The sequence below is a fragment of the Crocuta crocuta genome, unplaced genomic scaffold (genome assembly GCF_008692635.1).
Source record: "Crocuta crocuta isolate KB4526 unplaced genomic scaffold, BGI_CrCroc_1.0 scaffold451, whole genome shotgun sequence".
Taxonomy (NCBI): domain Eukaryota; kingdom Metazoa; phylum Chordata; class Mammalia; order Carnivora; family Hyaenidae; genus Crocuta; species Crocuta crocuta.
In genome coordinates this window covers 834644-844636 of record NW_027527963.1, presented here as the reverse complement: position 1 = coordinate 844636, position 9993 = coordinate 834644, and the positions used below count along the sequence as shown (strand labels likewise).

The 9993-nt window shown below is 37.1% G+C and overlaps 1 protein-coding gene across 3 annotated transcripts in view; it reads left to right on the top strand.

The window, feature by feature from the left end:
- The first annotated feature begins 735 nt into the window (after window positions 1–735).
- The window catches only part of LOC144222291 (rho GTPase-activating protein 20-like), a 28321-nt gene continuing 19063 nt past the window's right edge, over window positions 736–9993 (top strand). For 2 of the 3 annotated variants that reach the window (XM_077752780.1, XM_077752781.1), the window contains exons 1-5: window positions 736–845; window positions 1759–1920; window positions 3769–3918; window positions 6438–6479; window positions 7338–7422. In XM_077752780.1, the coding sequence (XP_077608906.1) occupies window positions 781–845; window positions 1759–1920; window positions 3769–3918; window positions 6438–6479; window positions 7338–7422 (504 nt within the window). In that variant the 5' untranslated portion in view covers window positions 736–780. Of the gene's footprint in view, window positions 846–1716; window positions 1921–3768; window positions 3919–6437; window positions 6480–7337; window positions 7423–9993 lie in introns of all 3 variants that reach the window. The other variant, XM_077752783.1, reaches the window with a different exon arrangement.

The window sequence follows — 9993 nt, the reverse complement described above, 5'->3', positions numbered from 1 at the left end:
CACTTAGGCATTTAGCCTAGAGAAGTGAAGACTTACACTGACACAAAGACCTGTGCACAAATGTGTATAGCAGCTGTATTAGTGATAGCCAAAGCCTGGAGACAATCCAGAACTCTTTTACCAGTTGGCTAAGCAAACAGTGATATATCCATATCGTGGCATACTACTAAGAGACACAAAGAAATGAACTATACCTCCAGCCATCTGGATGAATCTCTAATTATGTTGAATGGAAGGAAGCAAATCGAAAAATGTTACATACTGTATGATCCCATTTTTATTACATTCTTGAACTGGCACAATTATAGAAATGGAGAACGGATTTGTGATTGCCAGGGATGAAAGAGGTGGTGGGCATGGAAGGAAGTCTCTGGCTGCAAAAAAGTGATATGAAAGACCCTTGTGGTAATGGAAGTGTTTTGTATCTTTATTGTATCATTGTTAATATCCTAGTTATGATACTGTACTATAGTCTAGAGAGATAGTACCCTTAGGGGAAAATGAGTAAAAACCTGATGTAATCTCTCTGTATTATTTCTTACAGCTGCATATGAATCCACAGTTATCTCAAAATAAAAAGATTAACTTTAAAACATCAAAAGATGAAGGCCAAATCAGGGAAACAAGTATGTCAGTTTGGCAGCCATCACCTAAGCTTTAGAACCGTGACATCATAGAGGCAGTGATCTTTAACTGGTGTGGAATCCTCAGGCTTCAAACACTGTTGCCAAGCGCTGTAGACTCACTCCATTTTCAGTGCCAAAATTTGAAGAAAAAAGGATGTTCACGTCAATCAGAAAGCATATTGAACTTTTAGGTGATCATTCAAGTCTTCACCTTATAAGGTAGTCTTTTAATATACTATTTTTGATCATCAAAACAGACTGATAGTAAGTGGAAGTGTTCTCTTTTGTTTCTTCTAACACATATGGACTAATTCATAACGTCAGCACCAGTTTCATGAAAAGCTACTCATGTTCCTAAGATTCAGTGTTGCTGAGAGGGGAGGGGGCTTTACATTCTGGGGGAAGGCACTTTCTTGGCCCCGTGAGAGAGAATTTTCTGGTTTATGAAATAATCTATACTATTTATGAAAGAATTTTTGCATTCCGTGCAATTTTGCTGTTGTACCTATGATTACCAGAAAGTCCTGTCAGAGTCATATCTCAGCCAAGTAATAGTTATACTCTTATGCTTATAAACTTTTTGATGTTCTCATTATTTTTGCTGATATTTCAGAATTTTCCCTCAAGTTTGAATATTGATTCAGATAAGACTGGGGTCGGTTTTCCAGGATCTTTAATTATCTACATTTTTATGTTAACATGAAGCCAAGCTGTCCTTAATTCTTCACAAATATCATGTAATTTTTATTAGGCCACAAACTGCATTGTTTGTTGGTGGTGGTCCACCTTCTTATAATACGCTCTACCTTTGGCGGCCTCTCTGTTCTCCCCTTCCAAAGAACAGCTCGTGATTAGCTTTGCTGCTTTCTCCTCCTCACCTCTAAAAGTTGACATGCCCAAGGGCTTTGTCCTTGAAACTGTCTCCATTTGTATCAATTCCCCAAGTGATCTTTTCTCTGTCAATAGCCTTCTGTAACTTGGTGAGTTCTGAGTTTGAGCTCTGGAGTCTTGCTTTAGAGGTTGAGACTAATTTTTAGTGCTATGTGAACCCTGACGGTTAGCATAAAACTACATTGTATATTTGACTAAGTAACTAGCTGCACCATGGTGTTCGATGTGCTTGCTGGCAAAGGTCTTCTGCTGAGATGGATGCCCACAATGAAAACTCTACATCAGCTGAGGGTGCCACCTGTACCCTGCTTCTCCATGGCCCTGTTGAACTCAAGCAAGGTTGGAAGAGGCAGAAACGGCACCTCTTCTTGTTCAGCGATTTGTTGGTGATGTCAAATACCAAGTATGTATACTCTGCTACACACCTTCTTGATTATCATACAGCTACAATTAGGTTAGCCCTTCCTGTATGAAAACATTGTTTTTTTTTCTTTTGTTTTGCAAGTGTTTTGATCCTTCCTTCATTCAATTATGGAAGTCTTGTATTGTACCATGCCCCTGCAGAGAATACAATTGAGAACGTGACAGGTGGTGTCTCTCTTACCTGGTGTCTCTCTTACCTGGGACCTATAGACAAAGGCTATAAAAGGGACAAAAAATATAAAAGACAAAAAATAAAAGGGAAAATTTATAGATTGTGATTAGTGCTTCTGGTAGAAGGGTGCCATGTGGCAAAGATGGGAAGGTATTAGAGAGGGTTGTCTAGGAGGATCGCTCTGAGATGGCAGTGTTTAAACTAGATTTGATGAGAAGCAGCCACATTCCTAGACAAGATGGCTGAACATTCTAGGCTGAGGGACTGGCAAGCCTAAGTGGGTGCCACCTGGCCCCTTCAAGGGAGGAGCACAGGGAAGGCTGGTTTGACTGGAGCCTAAAGTATGGATCATGAGATCAGATGTGATACTATATTCAGGTGTCCCGTCACACAGAATCTACACAGACCATGAAAATGGGTAGAAATATTATCCCAAAGGATTTTTCTTTTAATGTTTCTATTTTTAAGATAGAGAGAGTACATGTGTGTGTGTGTGTGTGTGTGTGTGTGTGTGTGTGAAAAAGAGAGAGAGAGAGAGAGGGAAAGAGAGAGGGAGCAGGATAGGTGCAGAGAGAGAGAAGGGAACACAGGATCCTAGGCAGGCTCTGTGCTGGCAGCAGAGAGCCCAATGCAGGGCTCAAAGTCATGAAGTGCAAGATCATGACCTGAGCTGAAGTCTGACACTTAACTGACTGAGCCACCCAGGAGCCCTGAAAATATTTTTTTTTATTTAAGGTTGAAAATAACTTTTAGGGGCACCTGGATGGCTCAGTTGACTAAAGGGCCAACTTCAGCTCGGGTCATGACCTCATAGTTTGTGGGTTGGAGCCCTGTGTTGGGCTTAGTGCTGATAGCTCAGAGCCTGGGGCCTGCTTCGGATTCTGTGCCTCCCTCTCTCTCTGACCCTCCCCCACTCATGCTCTGTGTCTCTCTCTCTCAAAAATAAATAAACATTAAAAACATTTTTTTATTTTTTGTTTTTGGTTTGTCTCTTGTAGGAAAAAAACTGTATAACTATTTTTATCTGGGGCGCCTTGGTAGCTTAGTTGATTAAGCATCCAATTCCTGATTTCAGCTCAGGTCATGATCTCACAGTTGTGAGATCAAGCCCTGAGCCAAGCTCTGTGGTGGGCATGGAACCTGCTTAAGATTCTCTCTCCCTCTCCTCCTGCCCCACTTGTATTTGTGCACACTCTTTCTCTCCCTCTCTATCAAAAAAAAAAAAAAATCATGTATTGTGTATCTTTGTTCAGGCCTCAAATACTTTTTTAAGTAAGCAAAACATAAATGAATAATTAACTGTAATAATAATCATAAAATTATATATAATAATAAGTAACAAATCTAGCAATAATAAATGAATTGATGGTTTTCTTTACATGCTTTAAAATATACAGTCTTTCCTTAATACTCAACATTCAGAAAAATGGCTGGGGGAAGTGTTTTGAGTGTCTTCCTAGGCCAGACTTTGCTCAACACACACTTTGTAAACAGCCATCTAACCGTCTCCTGTGCTGTGTGCAGAGGGTAATGGAGATGACTGGAGACAGGCTTTGCCCTGGAGCAATGAGCCCGGGTATCTCACCAGCCTAGTTGCTCCCATAACATATATGAAACAAACTAACAGATGTCTTGTTTGAATATCTTTCTTTCTAGTTATAAAAAAAACTTTAAGATAAAGAATAAAATACCACTGAGCACCTTGTGGACTGCCAACTGTATGGACAAAGTAGAAGATGCCAGCATTGGTGCTGAGAGGTCCTTCATCTTGGGCTGGCCCACAGTGAACTTTGTGGCCACCTTCAGGTAAGACCTACAACTTGGTCCTGTATTTACAGAGGTTAGAAAGGAAAACATTTAACCTGATTGTATGTCAAGCCAGTGACTCACTTTTTAACCTCCATTGATGACACTTGTTTGCCTTGTGCTTTCTCCAGAAAGGTTTTTATGTGCAAATGTAAGGAATAGGATAATAGAGAGTGGGAACCACTGGACTAATTTCCTTTGGATTTGGTCAGTGGTTTTTCAGGTGGGCTCTAGGAGCCACTTGAGGAGTTGGGTGTTCTGGGTATGTGGAGGAGAATCAAGAGAGTGTGGTTCTGGGGCCTCTCTCTGATATCCTGCTCCCCAATTCCCAGGGAGCTATCTGTGTTTGTAAATCACAGGAATATTTCTCTTGAGCAAGTACTATTAAATAGTCCAATTAAATTTGAAAAATTGCTTTTATATTCCCAAGTCAATTTCTTTAAATAAGATGTAATTACTACAAATAAATCAATTATGTCTTTGAACACGAGGTTGCCTGAATTGCTGTGCAGATTATCTTAGTTGGTGTCTGTAGAGACTTTGAGTCCATGGAATAGAGCTTAGTTGTGCAAGACACATTTTTAGGCTCACATCAGGATGGGGAATTTGGCCCTCTACCCTGAACATCCTGAGAGACACTCCTGGGTTTACAGGAGTCATGCAACACATGCATCTGTTGTTTGAAACAACCACACCCCAAGTCTCTCATTCTTGCTTTATACAAGGAGTGTTCATCACATGAACACATCACACTTCTTTCTTCTCTTCACCCCACTTCACCAAAGTCTCACATCATCATAAAGATGAAACAATGAAAATATTTACACATTGTTAATTTATTAAATAATAAACAGCTGCAATGTAGCTGTTGACATAATGAAAAATTTTTCAAAGCTTATTGGAAAGAAATATGGATTTATATCATCTCTGCATGCCTTTTTTCCACAACATATTTCCATAAAGATTATCGCTTCCTATTGCTTAATGTCCTCTCCATGTTGCAAATGGAAGGGAATAGTTTCAATTGGGAATATAGAAAGTCTTTGATAACGGAGTTTCTAAGAAACCTTTTTTTCCTAATGAGAGAGGAAATGTGGAGCCAGATTGCACAAGTTATGTTAGTTAAAAAGCTGTATGAATATATAAGGCATTTGTAACAATGTCTGGTACCTAGTGCTTTTGCTATTTGTTATTATTACTGTTCTGCAGATTGGCATAAGTATTTAGAACCTATGTCCATGCAGGTTGGGATGCTAAAAGGGCATTCCAAGTTTCTGATGAAACAGGTCTTGAAATGGTGATGGAGGGGGCGGGGAACAGTGTTGGTAGGAATATAAAATGTGGCAGCCACTGTGGACAGTTAGATGTTTCCTCAATAAGTTAAACAGAATTATCATATGACCCAGCAATGCCACTTCCAGATATATACCCAAGTGAAATGAAAAACATGCATCTGTACAAAAATTGATACACAAACATTCATAGCAGCATTGTCAATAATAAGCAAAACATAAGAAGGGAGGAAAACAACCCAAGTGTTTATCAACAAATAAACAAAATGTGGTATAAGAGCTGGGGACAGTGGGAAATGGAGAGTGACTATTTAATGGACACAGGGTTTGCTTTTGGGTGATTAAAATGTTCCAGAACTAGGTAGTTATGATGGTTGCACAGTAGTGCAAATGTACTAAAGCTCACTAATGTTCAATGTTATGGTGTAACTTATTACAATAAAAAAATGCTAGTAAGTGATAAGTCCATGAATGAATGTGCCTTAAAATATTTGCATTTTTCACTACAAAATCCTATGGAAACTTTAGCACAGAAAATACCTTTAGTAATTTAGCAGTAGATGGATTGATTTTGCTCAGAGGATTATAGTAAAGAAGAATAAGTTTTCTAGGAACTCATTTAACATATTACGATCTCCTAGATGTATGAAGAAATAAAATTCTTCATTTTATTGTAATGATTGTAAAAATTCTTCATTTTTTCGTAAAAAACATTACAAATGTTTTTTCCTAAAGAAAGATATTCATATTTCTGGGCCAAAATAGTTCCATCCAAATGCCAAGTTTCTTAAGTACAATTTAATTTGAATGATAATGTTTCTTTATATTTGAATAGCAGGAACACTCTGAGGTAAAATTATCACTGGTTATCACTCTCATCTTCTTTTCCAGTTCTGGAAACTGAAACTCAGAGTGGTTAAGCAACGTGCCCATGATCACATAGCTTGCATCACATAGTTACAATTAAGTGTTTAGATTAGAAACCAACTTTCCTTCCACTTTAGGATCTATTTCCCATTACTGTACTACCGCTCATAAAAGAGCAGGGTCCATCAAAAGCTCAAATTGTGAGGAGAATACAACTTACACACATAACCACATCAGTAACAATTGGCTGCTGATATTTTTGTCTGAATGGAGATCTTAATAGAATTATTACATGTAGTTTGTAGTATTAGTATAAGTATTACATGTAGTTTGATTTTCCTCCCATTTTTTAAATTGCAGTTCTTCAGAACTAAAGGAAAAATGGCACTCTTTCCTTCAAAGGTATTTTGTCAGTATACATATTTTAAATCTTTAACCCACAAAAAAAAGAATGCAAATTTCTTCAAAGCTATGCCCTCAAACTATTCTCCTTCTCCTTAGTAGAAATTGTTAGACTATCCTCAAATAATTTCTTATTTAGATTTACCCTGGCTGTTACTGAAGATACTGTGCTCTCATATATCTGCATATTTTTCGTATTTTTGATGAAGTTCTGGTTATCACTCTCATCTTCCCTTCTTTCCAATCTAATGATTGGCTCTAACATTATTCCCAAAACATTTATTTCCTTAAATGCAGATTACTCTATTCAGTAATTAGCAACTGCTACTTCCTACCCTGGAACCCAGGATGGTGCTGGGCCCTCCAGTCGAGGTAGGAAATCTTTGATGACTAAATCTACTGCTCAGATCTCACACGATGAGAGCAAACTGTTGTTTTCTGAGTCATGTCTCATTTTCTTGAAATATTTTTGCAGGTTTTTTTCCAGCCCATAATTTTATTTGGATTTTTATTTACATGCTTTTTAAAAAATGTTTACTTATTTTGAGAGAGAGACAGACAGACAGACAGAGTGAGCAGGAAGGGGCAAAGAGGGAAGGAGAGAGAGAATCCCAAGCAGACTCCATGCTGTCAGTACAGAGCCCAATGCAGGGCTCGATCTCACGGCACATGAGATCATGACCTGAGCCAAAACCAAGAGTCAGACACTTAACCAACTGAGCCACCCAGGTGCCCCTATTTGCTTTTAAAAATGACAAAGTATGTTGAAAATCTATGTTAGCAACATAGATTAATTTGAATGTAAGCTAATAGGTAAATCATCCTACTCTATTTTGTGTTATTATTGAATTTGATTAGGTACATCAATCTAGCCAAAGAGAAGGATCAGCCAAAAAGCATCCCCCTCAAAATCTTCACTGAAGACATCAAGAACTGTGCCGGTGTAAGTGCTTTTGAGACCAACAATTAAATTCCAAGTTCCTGATTTAGACAGAATGAAAAAGATGGAGAGGGGAGTGGAGATAGAGAGGGAGGGAAGGAGAAAGAAATGAGGAGGTAGAAAGGAGAAAAGAGAGGAGGAGAGAGAGTATTGAAAGAAGTATCATGTGGGAAAATGTACTTCCCTGTCTACATGTATGTCTTTGTATACATAAAAAGTGAATCTTAGGTAATATGAAGCAAGAGGAAGCCATGCTACCTACAGTGTTGAAGCAGGGAAAAAGTATTGCATTTTAAATGTCCATAATATTTCTCTAAGTCCTTCTAATAGCAATTACAGTGGCTTGTAATAAAGTGATTTTCACACGCAGGTATATCCTACTAGAATTAAAACATTTTTTTCCCAAAGGTCACTACCTATGTATGAAATGATTTGGGTGGTTTCCACAGTTCTTTTTCCCCCTATGATGTTTTATTTGGTATAATTATAAGCTTACAGAAAAGTTGCAAAAATAAAAGTAGTACAAAAAACATCCCATGTACTCTTTCCCTAGATTCATCTAGCAGTAACATTTTACTCCATGTGCTTTATCGTTTGTTTTCCTTCTCTGTGTCTATTATGTGTGGGTATATACTGATTTTTGAGGGTCATAGATAAACCATGGCCCTTTATCCTTAAACGTAAGTATTTCCTAAGAGTAAGGGTATTCTATTACCACCATGCAGTTATCACCTTTAGTAAATTTGACATTAGTATAACACTTTAGTAGGCCATTCGTGTTCCCATTTTGTCAATTGACCTCAATAACATCTCCTTTCTAGTACAGGATCCACTCAAGGGTCAGGTATTACATTTAGTTGATACATCAAATGCAGAGGAGTTTTGAAGGGTCTTTTGTTCCAAGGAATATCAGGATTGATTGACTTTTAAGAGATCAACATATTTCTACCCCACTTTATGCTATTGGGGAAAAAAATCAAACCAATTGCCCCAGTTATTTGTATAAAGTTTGATTTCTGAAATTGTAGTGCAGTAGCCAAGACATTTACAATGATATTTTGGGTATTTTTAAATGACTTTTTTTTTTCTGTACTACTTCACAGTAGCTCTAAATCACACAAAACAGTATTTGAAGGTGGAAAAAGACTTAGTTGAAGAACAGTTACTTCCTGGCCAAAGGAAAAGCCATGCAAATATTGTGATCTGTTTCCAAGCACCAGATAGATGCACTGCACGAAGGAGATAAGAGCAGAGAGTTCTCCAAAGCAGAGCACACTCTCATCTCCGCTTGCGTGGATTTCAACTATGCCAGTGGGTTACACTCACAATGTTTCATGGAGAGTTACTTTGAAATTTTTAAAAATCAACTTTCCTTACGTATAATTTACACAAAAGAATGTTTTTAATTCACTCCTAAGATCCAAGTTTCCCCCTACCGCAGTTTCATTTTATCCTAGAGAAATGATCCTTGGCATTTCTTGTTGTACAAATCTGGTGTAGGCAGATTTTCTTCTTTTATCTAAAAATGGCTTTATTTCACCTTCACTCTTGAAAGATATTTTTGTGGATACAGAATTTTGTTTGCAAATTTTTTCCTTTTGGTCCTTTCAAGGCGTTGCACTGTTTTTTTGTTTTTTTGTTTTTTGTCTCGGTACTTTCTGATAAGTAGTCTGTGGTCATTCAACACCAATCATCTGAAGGTGATTTGTCAATTTCTGTAGCTGCTTTGAAGATTTCCTCTTTATTTTTGGTTTTTCACAGTGGGGCTATGATGTATAAAAGCATGGTTTTCTTTGAATCTGTCCTATTTGGCATATTCTAATCTTCTTGAATTTATAAACTTGTCTTTCATCAAATTTGGGGACTTTTAGTCATTATTACCTCAAATGTTTTCTTCCCCATATTCTTTCTTCTCTCCTGAAATTTCAATTATATGTGTATTAGACCCTTTCATACTGTTCACTGGTTCCTCAGACTCTGTTAATTTTTTTTCAATCTTTTTACCATTTTCTTCCTCAAACTGGATAATTTCTATTATCTATTTTCCAAAATCACTGACTTCCATTTGTCATCCCCATTATACAACGTAGTCTAGTCGGTAAAATGTTTTAAAGATATTTCTCAGATAAAAAAATTTCTATTTTTCAATATATTTAATTTCTATGCTAAGATGCCTCCCTTTTGTTTATTGTGAGCATAAGTATCTCATTCTCATTTGTATCATTGAGAAGTATTATAATTGCTGTTTTTGCCTAACAATCTGAATATCTAGATCATCTCAGCGTTGGCTTTAGCTCTTGAGAATTGATCACATTTTCCTGGTTCTTCATATGAGAAAAGAAAGCAACATTTCCTTTTCTTTTAAATTATTTCAAAAATTAGTTTATTTCTTAAAAGCTTAACTGTTTACAAAGAGCTCTATCTACTGAAATTTGTCTGTTTTGAAGAACATACTACATGCAGGAAAATTACACCTTGGAATTACTATTTTGAACAGAATATGTTCCTTATGCCATGAAAACCATTATCTTGCAGACCAAATAAATTAAGGAGTGATATTAGCATTTCAAAAGA